Source organism: Symphalangus syndactylus, chromosome 9, assembly GCF_028878055.3.
Source record: "Symphalangus syndactylus isolate Jambi chromosome 9, NHGRI_mSymSyn1-v2.1_pri, whole genome shotgun sequence".
In the NCBI taxonomy this organism is placed as follows: domain Eukaryota; kingdom Metazoa; phylum Chordata; class Mammalia; order Primates; family Hylobatidae; genus Symphalangus; species Symphalangus syndactylus.
The window spans coordinates 58,624,094-58,648,018 of NC_072431.2; the positions used below are offsets into that span (position 1 = coordinate 58,624,094).

At 55.5% G+C, this 23,925-nt stretch overlaps 4 protein-coding genes across 10 annotated transcripts in view; 1 reads left to right on the plus strand and 3 right to left on the minus strand.

The window, feature by feature from the left end:
• Nucleotides 1-172: 172 nt before the first annotated feature.
• TRAPPC14 (trafficking protein particle complex subunit 14) lies at nt 173-4,472 on the minus strand. Its single transcript, XM_055292534.2, has 11 exons — nt 3,838-4,472; nt 3,592-3,687; nt 3,382-3,511; nt 3,119-3,205; nt 2,840-2,960; nt 2,591-2,738; nt 2,380-2,462; nt 2,132-2,295; nt 1,417-1,571; nt 1,008-1,201; nt 173-911 (listed from the first exon to the last, which is right to left on the minus strand). The coding sequence occupies exons 1-11, from the start codon at nt 4,246-4,248 to the stop codon at nt 758-760; spliced, it is 1,743 nt and encodes a 580-aa protein (XP_055148509.1). The 5' UTR covers nt 4,249-4,472; the 3' UTR covers nt 173-757.
• A 516-nt stretch (nt 4,473-4,988) lies between these two features.
• On the minus strand, nt 4,989-15,332 carry GAL3ST4 (galactose-3-O-sulfotransferase 4). Of its 4 annotated transcripts, none has more exons than XM_055292536.2 (4): nt 13,464-15,332; nt 12,347-12,657; nt 11,878-12,181; nt 4,989-6,706 (listed from the first exon to the last, which is right to left on the minus strand). In XM_055292536.2, exons 2-4 carry the CDS (start codon nt 12,469-12,471, stop codon nt 5,675-5,677), a joined length of 1,461 nt encoding a protein of 486 aa, XP_055148511.1. In that variant the 5' UTR covers nt 12,472-12,657; nt 13,464-15,332; the 3' UTR covers nt 4,989-5,674. The 4 variants fall into 4 exon arrangements, with proteins under 4 accessions (XP_055148511.1, XP_063502323.1, XP_063502322.1 ...); XM_063646253.1 differs by having other exon boundaries at nt 14,364-14,853; XM_063646252.1 differs by having other exon boundaries at nt 14,183-14,853.
• On the minus strand, nt 14,962-22,331 carry GPC2 (glypican 2). Its single transcript, XM_055292574.2, has 10 exons — nt 21,974-22,331; nt 21,147-21,305; nt 20,512-20,834; nt 19,626-19,706; nt 18,776-18,938; nt 17,469-17,599; nt 17,159-17,305; nt 16,916-17,055; nt 16,620-16,795; nt 14,962-15,851 (listed from the first exon to the last, which is right to left on the minus strand). The coding sequence occupies exons 1-10, from the start codon at nt 22,137-22,139 to the stop codon at nt 15,598-15,600; spliced, it is 1,740 nt and encodes a 579-aa protein (XP_055148549.1). The 5' UTR covers nt 22,140-22,331; the 3' UTR covers nt 14,962-15,597.
• A 456-nt stretch (nt 22,332-22,787) lies between these two features.
• STAG3 (STAG3 cohesin complex component) overlaps nt 22,788-23,925 on the plus strand; it is a 36,000-nt gene continuing 34,862 nt past the window's right edge. For 2 of the 4 annotated variants that reach the window (XM_055292545.2, XM_055292547.2), the window contains exon 1: nt 22,788-22,945. The gene's annotated coding sequence lies outside the window, so the exon portion shown is untranslated. The remainder of the gene's footprint in view (nt 22,946-23,925) is intronic. The other 2 variants (XM_055292546.2, XM_055292548.2) reach the window with 2 other exon arrangements.

Genomic DNA, 23,925 nt, shown 5'->3' on the forward strand with positions numbered 1-23,925 from the left:
GTCTGTCTTCCACCTTCTGGGGAGAAAGTCATGCACCTTAGCCCAAGTTGGGTGCGGCAGGGCCGCCTCTGTGTGCTATAAAACTGGGAAGCAGAAAAAGCTGGAGGGGAAGGGAGTCACTCTGAGCCCTGGAGACCTCTGCTCTTCCCATCAGTACACAAACTAGTCATCCTTCTCCCTCCTGAATAGGCATTTAATAGTCTTATTTCAGTTGGAAGCAATAGTTGGAAAATAAGTTACAGGAACAGACCAAAAAAAAAAAATTAAAGTGCTTCAGGCTGCAAACGTAAACATAAGGGGCAGGAGGCTACCTGGCCCTGTCCCCAACCCCTGAGACAGGAAGGTCACTGTCAGGGGCCCTTAGCCATCACCACCCTCTAATCTCAGCCCTGCGGGAGGGAGGGAATGTCAGAGGTGGGAAAGAACTCAACGGGAATGAGGAAGAGACTTTGTAAACTCAGAACCAGTGTAAAGGGCGGGGGGCAAGGGAGCTCTGGGAACCCTTGCCCTGGCCTAGGGGTGGGGCCAGCCCCCCCCACAGGAACTCGGGGAATACTGGTAGCTTAGTCCCAGCCATGCCCGCCCACTTCACAGCTTCTTCCCCCATCCCTCATCAGCAGACACAGACAGGCAGCTTTGCCAGGCCTCTTCAGCCCCGTCTGGGAGGCATCCCAGGGGAGGCACAGCCCGGGAGCAGGGATCCCCTCTGGGGGCGTTGGGTCTCTGGAGTGTGAGAGGGAACCAAGCTGGCACGGTGCTACTTGACGGGTTCCACCACCAGGACCTTGCACTCGCGCTTGGCAATCTTGTCCAGAGACAACACAGCCTTGTCCGGGGGCAGGTAGAGGGGGCGGCCAACAGGAGAGGCCACAGGGGGCGTGATGGCCCTGCGCTCCATCACACTGCCTGACCTGGGGGAAGGCAGAGGCTGTGGGCGCTGGTCAGACCGGGCACCCTCCCTGCTCCCATCTTCTACCAGTCCCATGCCACACCCCCTGGTTCTGTACCTCATGAGGTGGCTTCGGGAAGGCTGCTGGTGGGAGAAGGACTGGGAGCGGCCCAGGCTAGCCTGATGCCTCTCCACCAAGTCCCGGACAGCAGGGCTGCTGGGGCTGCTCTTGCGGGAGAGGGGCCGGGCCTCGGGTGGAGGGTGGGACACGCTGGCAGTGAACTGCAGCTTCAGTTTCATGTGCTGGCTTAGCTGAGGGGAGACGCAGGTCAGCATGCCAGCTTGGCTTCCAGGGCCCAGGCCTCCTTCCAAATGGTCTTCCCCACGTGGCAGACTGATGTCAAATCTAAATCCTACCTTCCCTCTGCCCAGCTTTTTATTTCATCCCCAAAATCTAAGGGTCCTGCCTCCGTCCACCCCAGCATTCTGCATCACTCAGCACTCAGCCCAGACCCTCCCCAGCCCACCTCGAAGAGCCCCGTCCTCAGAGCCTGGAAGGCCACACTGAAGGTGAGCGCGCTGCCCTTCCGGGAAAAGCCGAGATTGTTGAGGGGTGTGTGGCAGACGATGGAGTCCAGGGCAGCCTGCATGGCCCGGCGCTCCTCCTCACACAGCTGCTTTCCTGGGGGCAGAAACAGGGACCAGCAAACACTACAGCGTTCCTCATTCCCACAGGGCCTTCGCCAGCACAGTCTCATCTGATTCTCAAAGCCACTCTGTGGAGTAAACTGAGCAAACGTTATCTTTTGTGCATGTTGTAGATAACAACGGCTAATATTTACTGTGTGCAAGGCACGTCACATATATTAACTCAGTATCTGCATGACAGCCCCATCAGATATGAATTGCTCTATTTTAGAGGTGAGGACTCTGGGGCCCAGAGAGGTTAAGTAACTTATTCAAGGTCACACAGCTAGTAAAGGAGAGAAGTAGAGTTCACACCAGCGAGTGCAGCTCCAGTGTCTATGCCCTGAAAGTCACTCTGCCCCACTGCCTCTCTAAACTCTCCATCTAGGACACTGGGGAGACCACCCAGGTACAGGGCGGAAGCCACCTGCCACAAGTCGCCTCCTGTGATGGGGCTGGCACCAAATTTGGCTGTTTTCACTGTCCTGCCTCCCTGACTTTTTCCTTTCTCTTCCCTTCCCTGGGGACCAGATCCCTACCTAGCAGCTGACCTACCAGCCTGTGCATGCTCTGGGGTCCACACGAGCCTCACAGCAAGGAAGTCTTGGAGATTGTTAAGCAGCGTGTAGGTGACAGTGAAACGCTCGTAGGTCCGAACAGGGGACTCACAAGAAGCGGTCATCACGAAACACGGGCGGTCCAGGCGGACACTGGGCAGGCTAGGAGTGGTGAGAGAGGGATGCTGGCTGTGTGTGTCAGGCCACAAAGGCGAACGCGACGGTTCCTCCGGGATCCACACTCACCGGTAGTGGGTGTAGATGCTCTGAGTGAAGGGCAGCTTTGGGGTGGACCACTGAACCACAGCAATCAGGGGAACTTCCAGGCCCTGCAGGAGGGACAAAGGGGGTTGGCGCAGGTATTAAGAGTGCCCCTCCCATCTTTAGTCAGTTGCCTGGTCTTTCCCTCCCACTGCCTTATCACTTTTCTTTGAACACACCAGCCCCTTATGCTCACCTCCTTGGCCCCTAGAGGGGGCTGCTCACCCCCTCTCAGCTGAAACAGGAAGTTGTGTTCCTCCAGGGCATTCAGCGGGCAGGGGAAGCAGCCAGAGGTCCCGGGTAGGCGGCAGAAGGAGCCCATGGAGACTTCCCCAGACTGGTGACTAGCTCAGAAAAGAGGACAAGGCATGGTCTCCCCATGCCAGAGCTCAGCCCCTGAAGCCATCCCCACCACTTCACAGCCTCGCCCCTCCCAGGACCTCACCAGACATTGTCCACCAGCAGCACAGAGCCATCGGGCATGACAGGTAGATAACTGGCGTTAAAGTTGGGGAGGATTCGGATATCCCAGATGGAGATTTCCTCCTGAGAGGAGCTGTTCAGCACTGTGGGAGAGGACCAGCTTGCCTCAGAATAGCTGGACCCCTCAGGCCCCACCTTTACCCAGAAAAAACCGGACCTACCCCACCAGCCTGCCCAGAGGAACTGCATCCAATCAGTTCCCTTGCTGCTCCCCGAGGCTGGAGCCGGCAGACCTGCTTACCCTTGAGCACGGTCAAGTGTTTTCCAGCCACAGTGAACTGCCGGCATCTCAGAACCGGAGGGGGCAGCAGAGTCAGCAGCGTGCTCACTGCGGGAGGGGGTGGGGGCAAGAAGTGGTGGTCTGGAGGCTGACCTCACCTCCAACCCAGAATTCTCACCTTCCTCTTCTCAGAGCCCATTAGCCACTTTCCAGCGTGACCCCTCCCCTCTGTCCCCCAATTCCCAGACTCTAGTAGCCCTTTGCCTCTGCGCTGCCCTGCCCACCTTGGGCCTTGAAAGCACTCTGCTCGCCCCGGAATGTCTCCCCAGGAGATCGGGTCTGCAGCAATCGCAGGTAGCCTTGATCTCTGACCTCTGGTGCCTCAACCTCCCGCTTCCACACAGTCACTACAATCTGTCAAGAGGAAAGACAGATGGCTGAGCCCGGAAAACGTGTCTGAATTAGGACAACAGCTCCACTCTTGCTCATCTTACCTTGGCCTTAGGTGTCCCTGGGGGCAGTCTATCCAGTGAAACGGTGAGTGGGAAGATGACCTCATCTGTGGACACAATCGGTTCCTCCACAGGCAGCTGGGGTTGGGAAAGGGGTGAAGAAGTCAGGAGCAAGTCAGAGGCAGCCTGCAGCCTTTCCCTTTAAGACCGGCAGGTCATCTGCCTCCTGTCTCAGGCCCCCAGTAAACCGCCCCTCCGTCCTGTGTCGGGTCCCCCAAAGCTCCTCACCGTGGTCGCTCCCCCTGAGGTAGCAGGGCCCGGGCCGTGGGTGAGAAGGGGGCTGCAGCTTCGGAACAAACCCCCACCCCCAGGATCCCCTCCCCCTGGGGGCTCCGAATCCTGGTCGCCTGCGCCGCCGCCCCCCGGCATCCCGCCTCCGGCGCTGACCGAGGCCAGGGCGGCCAGGGCGGTTGCCAGTTCTGCCCAGGCTCCTCTGGAGCCCAAGCCCGGGCCGCCCCCGGCGCCGGACCCCGCACCGCCCCGGCAGCGCAACACCAGCAGAAAGCGGACAGTCTCCCCCAAGTACAGATGGTTGCGCCGGGGCAGCGCCCGGTACCGGCCCGGATCCCCTGCCAGCTCCGCGCGCGGCGGCAGCGGCACGGCCGGGAAGTACATCGAGTAGTCGCACTGGGACTCCATGGGGCGGCGAGGACGGCGCGACTGGGAGCCCGGACCGGAGGCCGACCGCCGGCGGGGCCCGCTAGGGTGGGTCCAGAGGGTCCCTACACCTCCGGCTGCTGCGCCCGGCTGGGACGGCCGGAGAGACCGGCCCGGTCCGGCACCGGGGCAACGAACCCGGAACCGAGACCCGGCGGCGCCGGAACCGGGGTACTGAGCCGAATGACTGGAGAGAAACCGGAAGCGGAAGGGAGGGGGCGTGGCCGCCGAGGCCCCGGAATCTGCGGGTGCCCGGACCGTGGAGGAGGGGGCGGGGTCCCGCTGCTCTGAGGCTGCGAGAATGCAGGCGGGGGCTGCGGCCAGGCTTCTTGGAAAAGAAATGGAAGACCCCGTCGGCCAGGCGGGTTGGCTCACGCCAATAATCCCAGCACTGTGGGAGGCCGAGGCGTCAGGATTGCTTGAGGCCAGGAGTTCAAGACCACCCTGGCCAACATAGCAAGACCTCCTCTCTGCAAAAAATTTAAAAATTATCCGGGTGCGGTGGCGCGCGCCTGTATTCCCAGCTACTTAGAAAGCCTAGGCAGGAGGATCCTTTGAGCCCAGGAGTTTGACGCTGAAGTGAGCTATGATTGGGACACTGGACTGCAGCCTAGGTGACGGTGAGATCTTGTCTTGAAAAAAAAAAAAAAAACTCCTTCCAACCCTACTTCTCCCAGGAAGATTCTCCATCCCTCCCCATTCCACCCTCCATAAATCAAGCAGAAGTTTCAAATTATTTATTCATTCAACAAACATTTCAGAGAGAAATGAACAGTCTAGTAGCAAATATTTCATAGAGAAATGGACGTATCATTCCAACTCACCACGCCCCAAACTTTCTGTGGCTAACTCCATCTTTTGCCCCTCTAGGGAGCTTTGGTGATATGGATCTGCCTTAGGGCAGGAAAGGGGAAGGGGAGGGCAGGCCTAGTGGCTCACGCCTGTAATGGCAGCACTTTGGGAGGCAGAGGCATGTGGATCACCTGAGGTAAGGAGTTCAAGACCAGCCTGACCAACATGTTGAATCCCTGTCTCTACTAAAAATATAAAAATTAGCCGGGTATGGTGGCACGCATCTGTAATCCTAGCTACTCTGGAGGCTGAGGCAGGAGAATCGCTTGAACCTGGGAGGCAGAGGTTGCAGTGAGCTGAGATCATGCCACTGCACTCCAGCCTGGGGGACAGAGCGAGACTCCGTTTAAAAAAAAAAAAAGTTGGGGGGAAAGAACAAAATGAGTGGAAGGTGGAGGAGGGAAGCACTGCTGGGAGCCCAGCAAAGAGGGGGCTTGCATCAGGACAAAGACTCATCCCTTCTGGGAGATGCAGAAATGGCATCTTGCTGCCTCCCACTCATCACATGTGCCCTTCAAACATGGCTGCTTTTCCCCCTAAGTCTGTAGTCTGATGTTTATGGGGAGAGTGGCCTTGAAGTCTTGAGGGGCAGTGAGACGGCAGGGGGGAACTGCTTGGCATCCAGCTGGTCCTTGTACTGGAGCTCAGGGGTAACTAGGCGCTCACACTCCTCTTGGTCTTGGGGGCTCAATCCACTCCGAAGTATATAGCCCAAAACCTTAGCTGACCCAAACTGGAAGGGGCGGAACCGGCGATCAGTGATGTATTTGGGGTCAGAAGCCTCACCCCCTACCAGACAATGTTTCGCTAGGGCCTCTCGGCGAGCCCGGAGCTCGGCCACAGCTGTCTGCAGCCGGCGCTGGCCGTATTTCTCTATCCGTGCCCAGAGACTGCGGTTGAAGTGGACATAGAGAGCCCAGTCCAGGTTGTTCCAGGCTCGGGCCCGTGCAGTCAGCTGCCGTTCCTCCGCAGTTAGTCCACTGTTGCTGACAGTGCTGAGGCCCTGCTTACGTCCAGCCTGGGCATTGTGCATGAAGCCCACCACGTCATCTAGACCCCAGCACAGGGCATCTGCCAGCAGAACCAATGACTCATCGAAGTACTCAGCCACCATGACAAGGTCAAAGACAGAGTCCAGCCAGGCCAGACCCCACTGGATGAAGGATGAAGACCCCAAATCGAAAGAGGCAGGGCTTGATATCTGGCTGCGATGATCAGTAACAGTGGAAACAGGATGGATGAGGGCATTGGGATTGAGGGTTTGGGCTCGAGGGCCAGCACCAGAAGGCAAGACCTGCAGTTGTGGGGGGTTGGGGTCTCTGGGGGGATGAATATTCCCTCTCTTGGCCCTCTTCTCTGGGGGAAAGGGCAGGCCAAAGTCAAACCATAGTAAGTTGCGAGCGTAGTGGTCCCCACGGGCCCCAGGCCTGTAGAAGGCTCGAGGATTGGCCAGGAAGGCAGCCAAGGATGGTGACTTGCGGAAGGCTGATGAGGTGGATTTATAGTAGGAGAAGGCAGAGCGAGCCAGAGCCGCTGGGTCTCGGACAATGGAAAAAAAGAAGCTGTCAGAAGGCATGACCTGAAGTACCTGCAGAGGAGGGAAGACAGAAGAGAGAACTGGGCTGGGGAGAAGGTATGCATAAGTATGTACAAGCCACGTGTCCACTGACCCAGCCTCTTCAAATCTCCTTCTCCCAGCTCTGCTAGGAATCCCCAGCTTCCATCACTTGCTGCGTGGCAAGTTACTTAACATCTCTGAGACTCAATTTGCTTATCTGCAAATGGGGATAATCATACTTCCCCAAGTGATTATGAAAAATACATGAGATAAAACATACGAAGAAACCTGGAGCATGGAGCCAGGCATGTTTTATGTGCCTGTAGTCCCAGCTACTCGGGAGGCTGAGGCAGTAGGATGGCTTGAGCATTGGCTATGTTGCCGAGGCCAGCCTGGGCAACGTAGCGAGACCCTGTCTCTAGAAAAATAAAACAAAAAATTAGCAGGGCAATCAATGATAGACTGGATAAAGAAAATGTGGCACATATACACCATGGAATACTATGCAGCCATAGAAAAGAATGAGATAATGTCCTTTGCAGGTGCATGGATGAAGCTGGAAGCCATCATCATGCTCAGCAAACTAACCTACTCCAGCAAACTAACACAGGAACAGAAAACCAAACACCACGTGTTCTCACTCACAAGTAAGTGGGAGTTGAACAGTGAGAACACATGGACACAGGGAGGGGAACATCACACACTGGGGCCTGTCAGGGTGGGGAGCAAGGGGAGGGAGAGCATTAGGATGAATACCTAATGCATGCAGGGTTAAAACCTAGATGATGTGTTGATCAGTGCAGCAAACCACCATGGCACATGTGTACCTATGTAACAAACCTGCATGTTCTGCACATGTATGTCAGAACTTAAAATAAAAATAAATTAGCAGGGTATCCTGGTGCGCACCTGTAGTCCCAGCTACTCAAGAGGCTGAGGTGGTAGAATTGCTTGAGCCCAGGAGTTCAAGACAAGCCTGAGCAACACAGCAAGACCCTGCCTTGAAAGAAAGGGGCTGGGTGCAGTGACTCACACCTGTAATCCCAGCACTTTGGGAGGCTGAGGTGGGTGGATCACAGGTCAGGAGTTCAAGACCAGCCTGGCCAAGATAGTGAAACCCCATCTCTACTAAAATTACAAAAATTAGCCGGGCGCGGTGGCAGGCACCTGTAATCTCAGCTACTCAGGAGGCTGAAGCAGGAGAACCGCTTGAAGCTGGGTGGCAGAGGTTGCAGTGAGCCGAGATTGCCCCACTGCACTCCAGCCTGGGTGACAAAGTGAGACTCTGTCTCAAAAAAAAAAAAGCAGCCAGAGTGAGAGGGGGAAGGAGGGAAGGGAAGAGGAGGGGAGGGGAAGGGGGGAGGGGAGAGGCTTGTCAGGGTGTCGGGGGCAAAGGAAGAGAGAGTGTTAGGACGAATGCCTAATGCATGCAAGGCTTAAAACCTAGATGACAGGTTGATAGGTGCAGCAAACCACCGTGGCACATGTATACTTGTGTAACAAACCAGCATATTCTGCACATGTATCCCAGAACTTAAAAATTAGCCGGGCACTAATTTTTAAGGGGAGGTGAGGGGAGGAAAAGGAAGGGAAAAAAAGAAAAAGAAAAAAAAGAAGGGATGGACGGAAACCTGGAGAATAGAAAACTCCTGAAGAACATTAATTTCCTTGGGCATTTCTGTCTGCCTTGGTCAGTAAAACCAACCTTTGTACTCATTTCTCCAGCAAAAACCTGTTGAGTGCCTGGGAGGGGGCATCACTGGCAGCAAAGGAGCAACTATAATGCCGTCTCGGGCATAGGCAGCAGGTGGGCAGGCCAGGCCCAGAATGGCTGAGGGGTAAAGCACTTCAGGGGCTCCTGGGCATCCCAGAGGGCAAAAGACACCCTGGGCCAGGGCACTGGGAAGCCACGGCTGCCTGGTAGGATGCTGCCCTGAGGGCTGGGACACGTGATTACACCGCTCTGCAAGAATGAAGGTGGAGATCAGGCTGCACCACACCCTAACGTGGCCTTGCAGGCTGATGCAGGTCAGAACCTAGCTCCTGGTCTCCTTGAAGGGTTTCTGCCTCCAAAAATGACTTCCATCATTGAATCTGACTTCTGTCTGTCACGGTGTTCCTCAATCAGCTTTGCAAATATGGCACACCTGAATAGCAGCCTGTGCTCTCTCTCTCTCTCTTTTTTTTTTTTTTTTGAGGGGGAGGACAGGAAATGAGTATTTTAGCTTTTCAGTGTTTATTTTCTTCTTACTATTTTTTAAGAGACAGTGTCTCCTTGCTTTGTCACCTAGGCAGCATATCATAGCTCACTGCAGCCTTGAAAACTCCTGGGCTCAAGGGATTCCCCAACCTCAGCCTCCTGAGTAGCTGGGACTACAGGCACACACCAACATGCCCTGTTAATTTTTATTTTTTTTGTAGGGACGGGGTCTTGCTATGTTGCCCAGATTAGCCTCGAACTCCTGGGCTCAAGTAATCCTCCCACCTCAGCATCCAAAAGCACTCGGATCACAGGCATGAGCCACCATGCCTGGCCCTGCAGGTCTCTTTGAAGGCAGGGGGGAAAGTGAAGAAAACAGTCTTTGGCATCTGGACCTGGAATAAAATCCCACTCTGCCATTTACTAATTCTGTGACTTTGGGCAGGTTATTGAAGGTCTCAGAGCCATCATTCCTCCATCTAGAAATCTGAGTAACTGGGTAACACTTATCTGGAAGAATGTGCAAGTGTCTGGAACATGGTAGGTATTCAGTGAATGGTGGCGTCAGTGAAGGCCATCATCCTAGCCTCTGGAGAAACCTACCTCAAAGGTCACCATCATTGCCTCACTCCTGACAGTGGCCTTTCGCTGCCCATCAGAGCACGCCCATGTCCTCAGCTGGTGTCTCCAGCTCCAGCTTCGACAAGGGTGACTTTGCAGCCCCTGCGGAACTTCCACCCCCAGTACAGACGTTCTCCCTCTTACATGCACACACACACGTGCATCCCACCATGTTCTTGCTGGTGTTTTGCTCCCTCTAAGAATGCCTCATGCTGTCCTTACCACAAGCCACATCCACCTTTTCCTTTAAAACCCCCTGCTCTCGGCTGGGCACGGTGGCTCACACCTGGAATCCCAGCACTTTGGGAGGCCGAGGTGGGCGGATCACTTGAGGTCAGGAGTTTGAGACCAGCCTGGTCAACATGGCGAAACCCTGTCTCTACTAAAAGTGCAAAAATTAGCTAGGCGTGGTGGCGGGTGCCTGTAGTCCCAGCTACTTGGGAGGTAAGAGAATTGCTTGAACCTGGGAGGTAGAGGTTGCAGTGAGCTGAGATCATGCCACTGCACTCCAGCCCGGGGGAAAGAGCAAGACTCTGTCTCAAAATAAATAAAAAAAATCAAAATTAAATAATAAAGTAAAATAAACTCCCCCTCTCCAGAAAGCGTCACCTCTTTGGTGAATACTCTTCTTACCATTCCAGATACAAACACATGCACAAGGCTTGGAAGAAGCCTCGACTTTGGAGTGCATGGACCTGGGCTCAACTTCCAGCTCTGCCACTTTAATTTTCAATTTTATTTATTTATTTACCTTTTTTTTTTTTTGAGACAGAGTCTCTGTCACCCAGGCTGGAGTGCAGTGGCACGATCTCGGCTTACTGCAAGCTCCGCCTCCCAGGTTCATGCCATTTTCCTGCCTCAGCCTCCCGGGTAGCTGGGACTACAGGCACCCGCCACCACGCCTGGCTAATTTTTTGTATTTTTAGTAGAAACAGGGTTTCACTGTGTTAGCCAGGATGGTCTTGATCTCCTGACCTTGTGATCCGCCTGCCTCGGCCTCCCAAAGTGCTGGGATTACAGGCGTGAGCCACCGCGCCCGGCCTTTTTTCTTCTTTTGTGAAATGGAGTCTTGCTCTGTTGCCCAGGCTGGAGTGCAATGGCACGATCTTGGCTCACTGTAACCTCTGCCTCCTGGGTACAAGCAATTCTCCTGCTTCAGCCTCCCGAGTAGCCGGGATTACAGGCGTGTGCCACCACGTCTGGCTAATTTTTGTATTTTTAATAGAGACAGGGTTTCACCATGTTGGCCAGGCTGGTCTCGAACTTCTGACCTCAGGTGATCTGCCCACCTTGGTCTCCCAAAGTGCTGGGCTTAGCCCCAGGCTAAACATACAGCTGATCCTCAAAATGTGAGGGGGTTGAAAAAGACAAGTCAGAAGGCAGTGGGGGAGGTGGGGCCCTGGTGTGACAGTGGAAGGGAGGCTAAGAAAGGGAAGGGGCGTGTTGTCCTAGGTACTTTCGAGGCTGAGGTGGGAGGATCGTTTGAGGCCAGCCTGGGCAACATAGTGAGACCCCATCTCTACAAAAAATAAAAAAAAAATAGCCAGCTGTGGTGGCGTGCACCTGTAGTCCCAGCTAGTTGGGAGGCTGAGGTGAGAGGATCACTTGAGCCCAGGAGTTTGAGGTTACAGTGAGCTATAATTGCACCACTGCATTCCAGCCTGGATGACAGAGTGAGACCCTGTCTCACACACACACACACACACACACACACACACACACACACACACACACACAGGCTGGGCAAGCTCACTTCTGTAATCACAACCCTTTGGGAGGTCAAGGTGAGCAGATCACTTGAGCCCAGGAGTATTTATTTATTTAAGCCCAGGGATTTGAGATCAGCCTGGGCAACATAGCAAGACCCCATCTATACAAAAAATTAAAAAGTAGCCACATGTAGTGGCACATGCCTTAGCCATAGCTACTCAGGAGGCTGAGGTGGGAGGATCACTTGAGCCTGGGAAGTCAAGGCTGCAGTGAGCTATGATTGTGCCACTGCACTCCAGCCTGGGCGACAGAGTAAAACCCTGTCTTCCAAAAAATAATTTAAAAAAAGAAGGGTAAGGGGCACCTGGAAGGAGAGTTCAGGGCTCAGAGTTGGCAAGACACTGATGCCAGGGAAATACGTTGGTGAAAGAGAGAGACTGGAGTAAGCGCCAGAGAGAGAAGGGAGAGAGGAGGACTTGGGCTCCCAGAAACTACTGGGGAAGGGACACCTGTAGAGAGGATGGCAGGGAGCGCCACCTTTGTGGCCCCCATGTCCAACTTTAGGGTGAGATGATGCCTGGGGAGCCCCCAGGTCTGGGCCCCCTCCCTTGGTGGTGTCAGCCTGAGCCCATCTGCTTCTGGTCCCTCCCACCCCTGCAACACTCCTTACCTCTTTCAGGTTGAACCTCATGTGGTGACAGAGGATGTGGAAGGGGAGCTGGGTGCCTCCACCCTGGGGGCGGTAGCCTTTTACCCTAGAGGCCTGGAAGAGCTTTGGGTAGCCAAACTGGTAGCGGGCAGGGAGGGCGAAGTGCAGCCCGTGCCGGTCCCCGTAGCGGTGAAGCAGGCTCAGCACAGAGCTGCTCCCGGATTTATGCGTCTTCAGGAACACCAGTCGCTGCCGGGGTGGGCAGGATGGAAGGGCTGGTCGTAGGGATGGGGCCGAGGGCTGTCGGAGCTGTATCCCGGGTAGCCTGGGAAGAGATGGAGGGGGAGTGTCCTGTTCCTCAGCAGCAAATGGGTAGAAGGTACAGAGCGCATGGAGGCTTCTGAGTCCCCAGGAGTCACCAGCCCCAGGTGGGATGGGGAAGAGCAAGTGCGGGGCATCTAGAAGGAGTTGGGGCAAAGTGGGAACTCACCTCCTCTGGAAGGGCCCTCCCAAGAGCTGGAGTGCAAAGCCAATGGTCATGAAGACTCCCAGAGCCACCCCCAGGCTCCGAGGTCCCCAGAGCCGCAGCGTCCTGGCAAGAGAGAGAGGGCCCATGTGGCACAGGGAAGGGTGAGGTGACAGAGATGGAGCCAGGGCCAGGAACAGGGGCACAGACAGCTGGAGACAGCCGTGCAGCTGCAGAAGGCGCTGGTTGGAGATCGGGGGGTCATTCCCCAGGCCTGCTTGCAGTCTTGGTTGAGTCTGCCCCCTGAGTTAGCAGATTTTTGCCTCTGTCAGCGTCTAGAAGGGAAATGAGGGGGGAAGAAGGGAAGTCTAAGGAGAGGCAGAGGCAGCCTTCTCTCCTGCTGCAGCTGAGACCTGGTTCAGGGAAGGGTAGTGGCTGGGGATGTTGTCTACACCCAGACTCTCCTAGGTGGCCCCACAACTACTCTCTCTGCTCTATGACTTTCTTATCTCCAGTTCCCCCAGCTCCCCACCTACAGTTGTCCCTGAGCCTCAGGGACTTAGAAGGGAAGGAGAGAAAAAGCCCCAGCTCATGAATGAAACAGCCAGCAAGAGAGAGATCAGATCAATCAGCTCATTAACACAGTCAGGTCAGACCATGGTCGGGAACCTGGTTTCCTCCTGAGTCCCTCTGGCTGTCACAGATGGGGATGAAGAGCCCTATCCCAGGACCAGGAAGGGAAGCCATACAGTGGGAATGAGGATCAGACAGGACACAGGTGGATGAACCCAGGCAGGAGGAAGGAAGGTTGGACTTCTAGGAGTGGCATTGCAGTGGGTAAGAGCCATTGGGTTATAAATTCTCGCACCTCTTTTTTCTCTGTCTCAGCACGGGGCAGACCCCTATGTGTGACAGGGGCTGGGGGAGACGTGTGGCTACTTATGAAGCCCAGATCCCTGGACTTACCCACCATTCCACTTTCCAACCTTATCAGTGCACCCGGAGGAGACTGAAAGGGTGGGGCTGGAGAGGAAGACAGAAAGAGAGAGAGAGACAGAGAGAGAGAGAGAGACAGAAAGAGAGAGACAGAAGGACAGAGAGACTATGACACAAAGATACGGAGAAAGGCGCAAACACTAACTGCAGAGTTCCTTCTGAAGCCCGAGCTTCCTAATCAACCGGGAGTCCGGCCCCGCCCCTTCAGATTGCAACTCGCGATTAGGGACCACGGCCCCTCCAACAAGCCCCGAAAGCTCCCTGCTCCGATGAGCCAGGGGTAACCCTAAGCAGAGAGAAACCACACTTTTACTCCCGGAGACCTGCCCTCTCTGGCATCACTCCCCAATTCCCTCCCCGATCACAGCCCCTGGGGTCTAGCCGCGTGTCCCCTATCCAGTTCTTCATTTCCTTCCATCCATCTCTCCCTTCCCATGATTGGAGATCCCAGCCCTCTGTCCCCTCCAGCTTTGGTGACTGCCCAGTCAGTTGCCCCCGCTGGGGTTCCATGAACCCCTCATGTCTCCTCCCATAAATTAGAGGGTCCCTCCACTGGTCCTATCCTTGGTTTCACTTCCCACTCACCAGGCCACAAGGGGAGCAGCAAGGGAAATCGGGCCGGGCCCTCCCGCCCATCCCAGCCACCGCCCGACTCTTGGCTCAGCTCAACTTTCCCCAAGAACTTTCTCAGCGCCCAGGCTCCTCCCTCCTCCCTTTGTCCCGCCAGCCCCAGCAGCTGCTGCAGCTTTGATCGCGGTTCTAGGTCTCTCCCCCGCTGCATCTTCCCTTCTCCGGCAGGGCACCCAGACTCCTCTTGGAAGACACCACTTCCACCCCCCTTTCACACTTGGGAATCAATCCTACCATTTTCTCTTGGCTTGCCGCAGAACAAAAGATTCATTCAGGCGGCGAAAAGAAAGAAGGAAGGAAGGAGAAAGTGATATTTGAAAGCAGACATTGTCAAGGACGTGGTAAGGTAGCCAGAGACTGACGCTCAGAGAACAAGGCCTCCCATCCTGAAGGCAGGGGGCAGTGGTGTGGTCACCTTGACAATGCCTCGTGGCCGGGCGCGGTGGCTCATGCCTGTAATCCCAGCACTTTGGGAGGCTGAGGCTGGCGGATCGCTTGAGGTCAGGAGTTTGCGATTAGCCTGGCCAACATGGTGAAACCCCGTCTCTACTAAAAATACAAAAATTAGCTGAGTGTGGTGGCAGGCGCCTGTAATCCCAGCTACTCAGGAGGCTGAGGCAGGAGAATCATTTGAACTGGGGAGGCGGAGTTTGCAGTGAACTGAGATCGCACCATTGCACTCCACCCTCGTGACAAGAGCAAGACTCTATCTCAAAAAAAAAAAAAAAAAGCCTCATGTTCAAAGAGCATTTTGCAGGTGACAAGGTGCTTTTTCACACAGATTCTATTTGGTCCCCACAATTCTCCCTGTTGTACAAATGAAGATGCTCAGAGGCCCAGAGGGTGGGCAATTTGGAGATCAGGGGTAATTGTCTAGGCCCACCTCCTGGGGGACAGGTGCCAAGGGAGGTGAAAAGCCAGCAGAAAATGAGCCAGTCACAGAGGCTCTGAGGCCTCTGCTAGGAGCCAGGGCTCAGGCACTGATGGTGACAGCACAGAAGCCACACATGGGGTCCAATACATTACCATTTATTTGCAGAATAAACATGGACTCAAACACTGAAACATGGAGTTTGTGAAGGATGTGGGTGGCAGAGGTCACGAGATGAGCACCCCCCCACCTTGTTTTTTTTTAAATTTGGTTTAAGAAATTGATACTGAAAAAACTCAACAGAACCCAGGCCCATGAAGTCTCACATCCTACTCAAGCACCCCCAGTCCCCTGCCCTGCACCCTGTCAGCATCCAGCTTTGTCCATTTCTGAGACCAGATGCCCCCGCCCCTCCCCACTTCCAACTTCCTTCAAACCCCTTCTCCAGCTGCAACTCTAAACTCCTCATTTTCTCTGTTGGGGCTGATCACCAGCCCCAGCCTTAGAGGGCTGGAGACTATACCCTCTAAGGAAACCACACTCCCTCCTAAATAAATACCCCCAGGCCCCCCTCCCATTACCAAATGAAAAAATAAATATTGTGAACACCCACCCACCTCTGATGAAAATCTCCTGGATTTGGGGCCCCAGCCATTCACCTGCAAAGTCCCTTCTCTACCCTCTCTGCAGCCCCCTTCGACTCCTCCCCAGGCCCAGCTGAGGGGGGAGGAGGGGAAAGGGCCATGAACCCTTCTGATGCTAGGGCACCCCTCCCCCGTTATCGAGGTCCAAGCAGGGCCAGGGCTGCGAGGGAGAGAATGAGGATGGTTTGGGTGTGAAAACCAATAGATGCCCCCCCACTCCTGCTCCGGCCCTGGTTGTAGCGGGCACTGCCACCTCCTCCTTTGCCCCCAGAACCATCCCTTCTAGGAGGGTATGGAGGCCGAGGAGGCCGGGCTGGGGGAGCCACAGCCCCAGCCATCCAGTCATCTGCATACTGCTGTCCCCCTCCAGAGCCGCTGGCGTCCTCATCTGCAAGGAAGAAGAGGGACAGAGCAGGATGGGAGGGAGAAGCAGAGGGAGACAGAGGGAGGAAAAGAAATTGAGATAAAAACAGAAAGAGAGAGGCAGGGGAGGGAGACACAGGTGGATGCCGGGTTGGGGAAGGGAGAAAGACCATGAGTGACAGGAAGGCAGGGAGAGAAGGAAGGAGAGAGATCCGACAGCAGACATAGGGGGGAGAGATCATGATGGGAGACAGTGAGACAGAGAGAAAAAAGGCAGATGGGGAGAGAGGATAACAGGAAAAAGCAGAAAAATCAGAAGTACACAGAAGCAGAGAGCAGCCGGGAAGAGGGGTGGGGGAAGAGTGACAAAGAGAGACAGAGACAGACAGATAGAAGGAGAGAAGAAAACAATGAGTGTCTGTGCCTTGCTTCTCTGTTTGGCAAACTCCACCCTGCGGAGCCAGCTCAATGTCACCCACCAACCTAGCTTCCCAGCCTCCCCAAAGTTGCCCCCTCCCCCATTTTCCCACTGCTCTTTGCCCATTATAAGGGGCTTCCCACTGTTCTATAAGAATGTTTTCGTGTCTCCCCTACTGGCCCGAAAGGATAGAGACCCCCTCATTGGTCTGTTACCCCCAGTCTTTGAGGTCAACGCTCAATAAATGCTCGTTGAATGAATTAGTGAATGTATGAATGAACACTAAGAGCGGAGGCACGGGCGGGAACTACCAGGAGAGGGGAGAGGCTTAAGGACAGGGGGCGGGGCTCAGGCTCAGGGATGCCGGGGTCTCACCCGCGTCCTGCCCGTCCAGGTCGTGTCCCAGTGCGGCCGCTTTCATTCTGGCCGTGGCCGCCCGGAGCTGTAGCCGACGCCGCCGTGTCGGGACATCGGGGCCCGAGGCGTCCACCTTGAGCTCGGGGTTGTTGACCTGCTCGGCCGCGGAGCCCCCAACCACTGGCGGCAAGTACCTGGAAGCAGAGCAGCCCCGAAGCTCCCGCTAGCGCGCGCGGCCCCGCCCCTCCCGGCCACGGCCCCGCCCCCTGCTGCCCCCGACCCCCCCCCCCCCCCCCGGCGCCCCCGAGGCTCACCGGCCCCGCCCCGCTCCAGTCCAGCAGGCCGCCGCCTCCAGCGAGGCGTCCGCTGCCATGCGAGAGTCTCCGCACACCGTCAGGGACAGCCGGGCCCAGAAGCCCCGCATCCGGGCCAGACGCTCGCGGAGCTCCCACACCTAGGCGGGCGAGAGGGGGCGAGGCGAGCTGGAGCGCGACCCTCACACCCATCCCGGCCCCGGCCGCCCCCCCCCGCCCCCAACTCTTGGTCATCCCACGCACCAGCCGGTGCAGGTTGGTGCCCGCGGCCGTCGTGGGCCGCTCCTCCTCGGTCACCATCGACCACAGCCGGCCCGCCTCTTCCCGGGGCGGCGGGGCTCGACGGTTGCGGGCAGGCACCGGGTGAGGGGGGCCGCACTCCTGAAACACCTGCGGCACGGGGAAGAGACCTCACACAGTCACCCTGGGGGGAAACCACACTGCGTCCCCACTCTGACCCCACAGTCTCTTCCCAGATCCCCTATACTGTCGCTCTGACACTCACACCGTCCCCGCCCCGGGCCTCACCTCCACCTTTCTCTCTCCCCTGTACCTGGGCGGACACCTTCGCACTATTTTCCTGCAGGTACATCAAACCCTCTGAGATCTTCACTCCAATGGATTCAGCCGCCAGCTCAAAGGAAAAGGGGCCCTGGAGCTTATCAGCCAGGATCAGGAGACCATCTTAAGGGAGGGAGAGAAAGAGAAAGGATGGGATGAGTGGTAATACTGAACTAGGATGTTCCCGAAAATCCTCACTTGGGCCTTAGAGAAGCAGCAAAGTGTTTGCGGGAAACTCACATGAGCTCCCTCTCATGTTTCCCCCCAGTCTGGCTTTAGAGTCCCTCTCCATTTCATCCCCAGCCTTACTCAGGACCCTCCTCCATCCCAGACTTTTTTAAAATTTAAATTTAAATTTTAGGATTTTAGGATTTTTTTTTTTTTTTTTTTTTTGAGACGTTGTCTCACTCTGTCGCCCAGGCTAGATGGAATGCAGTGGCTCGATCTCGGGTCATTGCAACCTCTGCCTCCTGGGTTCAAGCGATTCTTCTGCCTCAGCCTCTGGAGTAGCTGGGACTACAGGCGCCTGCCACCATGCCGGCTAATTTTTGTGTATATATATATATATATATATTTTTTTTTTTTTTTTTTCCGGTACAGATGGGGTTTCACCATATTGACCAAGCTGGTCTTGAACTCCTGACTTTGTCCTTGTGATCCGCCTGCCTCGGCCTCCAAAAGTGCTAGGATTACAAGGGTGAGCCACCGTGCCTGGCCAATTTTAGGATTTTTTAAAGACAGGGTCTTACTCTCTCGCCTAGGCTGGAGTATAGTGGCACCATCATAGCTTACTGCAGCCTCTAACTCCTGGGATCAAGGGAGCCTCCTGCCTCAGCCTCTGGAGTAACTGGGACAACAGGCACGTGTGCCACCATGCCTGATAATTTCTTTCTTTCTTTCTTTGGTAGAGATGGGGTCTAGCTACGTTGCCCAGGCTGGCCTCCAACTCCTGGCCTCAAGTGATCCTCCTGCCTCAGCCTCAGGAGTAACTGGGACTACAGGCGCGAGTGCTACCATGCCTGGCTAATTTCTTTCTTTCTTTCTTTTCTCTTTCTTTCCTTCTTTCTTTCTTTCCTTTCTTTCTCTTTTTCTTTCTCTCTGTCTCTCTTTCTCTGTCTCTCTCTCTCTCTTTCTCTCTCTCTTTCTTTCTTTCTTTCTTGAGATGATGTCTAGCTATGTTGCCCCAGCTGGGCTCCAACTCCTGGCCTCAAGTGATCCTCCTGCCTCAGCCTCTCAAAGTGCTGTGATTACAGGTGTAAGCCACCGTGCCTGGCTCCAGGCTTTCTTGAATCCCCTCACCCAGATAGTTGCCCCAGTCAGGCTCCAGTCCCCTGCTGCTGAGACAGCCACGAACCACGTTGAGGCAGAAGCCCTGGCAGGGCATAAGTGAGGGGACCCCCCGGCACAGGGGACAGCCGATGAGACGCATCAGAGCCTGGCTGCAGCCTTCAGACACCGGCACCTGGGGGCAGAGAGTGGGGCTGTGTCCTCCACAAACATTGTAGCTGCTCTCAGCCCGGCTTGGTGCTGGGCACAGACAGAAATCACATACCCCACCCCATGCCTAGGGTTGGTGACCCCATGTGGCAGCAGGTGAGATTGTCACAGATCTGAGGAGGGAGGTTCCAGGTTGCTGACTCTGATTCGTGGGAGGGGTGGAACTAGAGAGGCAGTTAGGGGTGGAGAGAAGATTCAAGGACAAGAGTGAGCCCATCACAGCTGGGGAGGGAGGAGGCGGTCAGGAGGCAGAAGGTGAGGCTGGGAGGTCAGGTAGAGGATGGGCAGTGAGAGAGGCCAAGCCAGGCATCTGGCCTTCAGCAGCAGGGAAGTGGAGTCATTGAGGGATCCTGGGGGGTTGGGCAGGGGCAGTATCCAATCTCCAACTGCTATGGAGATGAGCAGGCCCTTGGGGACTGAGGAGGGTATGGGTCCACAGAGGGGAGGAGGGGGTCAGAGATCATGGATCGTGGACCAGTGGAGGTTTCACTCCAGCCCCCTCCTTCCTAATTCATCCTGGGACACCAGGGCCTGGAGGCAGACAGAGCCCCAGGCCTGTCCTGCTGGCTGGTGGCTGTTTCTTCCTTGTGGGGTCTCTCTCATTTCCACCTCTCCCTCCCTGGGCCCTGCCAATACTCAGGCCCCCTCTAACCTTAAGCGCTTCACTGACCACATTTCTTCCAGTCTCCAGGCCCTGCACAAAGGCTCGGGCAGCCACCAGGGTCCGGGTTATCTGGGAGAAGGCAAAGAAGGTGAGAAAAACCACAAGGTTGTTATGGGTCAGTCAAGACTGGAGCCAAGAGACTGCATCAAGAGCAGTGAGGGTTGGGTTTGTGGGGTTCTCTCAAAGTGGGTCGAGTGTTGGGTGGTACAGAGAGGCAGGTTCAAGAGCCCCACAGGAATTATAGTCTTAAAGAAAAACAAAGGAAGGCTTGGGAAGAGATGGAGGGATTATGCTGTACAGGGCTTAGAGAGAGAGAAATTGTATATCCGAACTAACACTGAACTTGAAGCCAGAAGACTTGGGTGTGAGCCACGGCTCTGCCACTTACTGGCTGAAAAGCTTAACCTCTGGGAGCCTCAGTTTTCTCATCTGTAAAATAAGGGCATGACTGTCTACCTCACAGGATTATGATGACAACTAAATGTGATACTATGAAAGAAAATGCCTTTTGCGTATTGAATGCATAATTCCTGTTTAGTTGAACCAGAGGAAGTCAAGGTGTTAGGATTAGGGAGGGGTTGACACAAAGGTGGCTGGAGGTTAAGGGCAGGTGAGTGTTTGTGTGAAACTAGGGCACAGAATGGGAGGTGGCAGGGGCGGGGGCATCCGCTTCAAGAAGACCAAGGGGCACTGGGTCGGGCAGTGGTGAGTAAAGCTCAGGATAGGGATCACCAGGTCAGAAATGGCTTCAATGCAGGATGGGGGATCACCAGGTCAGAGGTGACTGAAGCACGCCAGTTTGGAGGTGAGTGGTGCACAGTTCAGGGGTCACTAGGTCAGAAGTGGTTGAAGCTCAGGCCTCAGGATCCCTCACCTGCAGGCGGAGGCGGCGGGGTGAGTCCCCGAAGGGCTGCAGAGAGCCATCGGTAGATGAGGCCAAGCGTGAGAGGCAGAGCAGGTAGTCAGGGGGGAAGCTGTACTGTGGGTGCAGCAGCGGGAACACTCTCTCCAGGAGCTGTGCCCAGAAATCCACCAGGGTGTCATCCAACCCCTCACCAGATTCCCCATAGAAGTCTCGCAGCCGAGAGAACAGGCCATTGAATATGAGGGCGTGCTGGGCATACAGGCGGCCGTAGGAGTGGGAGAAGAGCTGGGTCAGAGAGTGCTGTGCTACTGAGAGCATCTCCAGAAAAAACTCTGCAGCAAATGCAGGGAACAGGTGGAAGGCAGGTGAGGCCAGAGAATGGGGAGAAAAGTGAACAGACAGAGGCAGGAGGGGATGGGAGAGAAGAGAAAAGACAAGTGAATCAGAAACTGAGTAATTCTCAGAGATGGGGCAGACAGGGAATGAGGGAGGGCAGGGCCCTGGAGACAGAGTCTGGGGGGTGGGCGGGCTGGGAGGGGATGGAGTCTTCACAGATGCAGTAAGGAGTGGGGACAGGAGCCTTGCTGGGGTCCTAAGCACCAAGAGGAGCTATGAAGCTGAGTTTGGGGACCCCAGGTGCTCACCATCAAATTTTCTGTGCCTGGCAGCCAGCGTGTGAACCAGAAAGGAGCCGCTGTCCTCCACCAGGCCTCGGAAGGTGGCCTCAGTCTCCCTGATCAGCCTCTGCTCTGTCTCACTGGAACAGCAGGTGTACTCCTGGGGACAGACCCGGAGGTGCTCACCTGGACAGAGGAGACGTGAAGGAATGGTGGGAAGTGATATCCTAAAATCCCTTCCATTTCCCGCCTATCTCTGGGGACTATGCCTTCTCTTCTACCTGCCTGGTCTCTTTTCTATTGTCTGCACCCTCTTCCCCACCTGACCCTATATCCTCCACCTTATTGTCTCCTCACCCATCCCAAGTTCACTCCCATTAGCCACGGGATCATCTATTTAACAGCTGCCCTGAGGGCCAAGTCAGTGGTCAGAGTGTCCTCAAGTGACCCTCCCCAACGTCCACACCCCAGACCTCGAGGGACTTGGAGAACAGCTTCTAGGGGATGAAGAATGGGGCTTGGAAGGGTGGGGTTACTTGGTGAGCAATAAAGTATTCTCATAGAAGGGGCTAATAGAAACAGCGAGGAGAACATGGCTGTGAAGAAAGAAACACATAGGGGGATGTTAATTAGGAGGAGGGGATTCCTGGGGTGGAGATGGAGTAAGAGCGCTATTCTGTGCATAGGAGGGTTATTGTGACCCCGGTAAGGAAGTTACAGGAGGAGAACAGACATTACTGTGGGATGAAAAGATTAGTATAACGGTCACTCTGAAAGGGAAGAGTTATTGTGAGATGAGGAGGCCCCGCCCCCGCCCCCACCCCCAATTCTCTAGTCTTCCTCTTTCTCCTCACCTGAGATCAGGGCGGGAGGGATTAGGTTTAAGCTATATCCCCGGGCCCCCAGCACCTGCCGGGTCTCTGCACAACTCCGGGTGACCTTTGCCTCGCTCCCGGGTCCGGGACCAGGACCGGGACACAGAGGCAGCAGCAGAAGCAGGAGAGGTCGCAGCGCGGACATAACTGCAGCTACCCCAAGACGGCAAAGTGGGTCCTAAGGAGGAAGGAAGAGCCTCCCAAACTCGGGAATCCGGTACTCGGCCGCGGGACCGCTCCGCGGGTCAGAGAAAGAGCGCTACCCCGGAAAACTGAATACCAAGCACGATAGCTGGACCAGGCGGCATCTGCAGAGACAATGGGAGCGAGGAGCCGGACAGGGGGCGGGACCCGAGGCGGGGCCCCGCCAATAATGGCTCGGAGCCGGCTTCAGGGGCGGTGGCAATGAGGAAATTAAGCCAATGTAGCGCGGAAGCTCGGCAGGGGGGCGGGACCCGGCCGGCACTGAGGAGGTTGGTGAAATAGGGGCGTGGTCTCCCTCGGGGGCGTGGCGATCCGGCTCAAAAGGCGGGGCCTGGGTGGAACCCAGCCTATGGCAATTGAGAAGCCAGATTAAAGGGGTTACTACCAGTCTGGTCCAAAACCCGTCCAATGGAGTAGGAGATTGAGGGTAGCGGGGGTGGGGCCTGGGTGGGGGCGGGGCTAAAGCGGGCCGCCCGCGTGCCCAAGCCCACGTGATAGGGCAGCACGCCTGAGAGCTTGAGGCCACACGAGGCTGTGGAGCGGCGTGACTCAAACGTGGCGCGCATCAACTCACACACTTCCAAGCCTCGCGATAGCTACTGGCCCTGGGCGAGCCGTTGGGATTGCGCTTGCGCACAGCGTGTCTTGTGCCTTCCCGCGCTTTTCTGGAATCTTTCGCCCCCGGAAGGGCAGCGGCGGGCGCTTGTGTGGAAGGTGGGGTGGCCAGAGACACCCGAGGGACCTGAGGTGGGGACTTTCCCTGAACCCTGCTCGGCCAGAAGTCACTCTTCCAGGCTCTGACAGTGAGGTTTTTCCTTGACCCAAGAATACGCCCTCTCGCGACCCTCCCGGCCCTGACACTAGGAGCCTTCCCGGGCCGTGCCCCCAATGGCCTCCGCCACAGAGCCCGAGAATCCTCTCCCCAGGCCTCCATAGACTGAGAGTCCACTCTCTTAAGCGCTTGGAAGGGTCTTTATCCTGAAGCCGCTTACCCCAGGGGCAGTCGTAGATATTTTTACCTTCTGGAAAAATAGGAAACGCGCAACTGCCTTTACTCCTTTTGCATTTCCAGCCTTATTCTCATGGCGCCTCCACCCCCAAATCCTTAAGAGCCTTCCGTTCCATTCCAGGTGGAATCAGGTGCTAGTCCTCTAGAAACGAAAGCCTGGGGTCTTCTTGTATTTTTTTCTTATTTCTTTTCTTTTTTTTTTTTTTTGAGAAGGAGTCTCACTCTTTCACCCAGGCTGGAGTGCAGTGGCGCGATCTCGGCTCACTGCAGGCTCTGCCCTCCAGGGTTCACGCCATTCTCCTGCCTCAGCCTCCCACGTAGCTGGGACTACAGGCGCCCGCCACCTCGCCCGGCTAATTTTTTGTATTTTTAGTAGAGACGGGGTTTCACCGTGTTAGCCAGTATGGTCTCGATCTCCTGACCTCGTGATCCCCCCACTTCGGCCTCCCAAAGTGCTGGGATTACAGGCGTGAGCCACCGCGCCTGGCTTTTTCTTATTTCTTTATTTTATTTTTTATTTCATTTTTTGAAACCTGTAAGTTGCCTTGCAGAGGGCAGTTTATACTTCCGAAGCCTCCTGAGAGGGGTACGTCTGAAGCTGCCCTGCTGTGTGCTTTGCTTGGCTTTTTTTTTTTTTTTTTTTTCATTTTTTTTTTTTTTTTTTTTTTTTAGAGACAGGGCCTTGCTATGTAGCCCAGGCTGGTTTTGAACTCCTGGA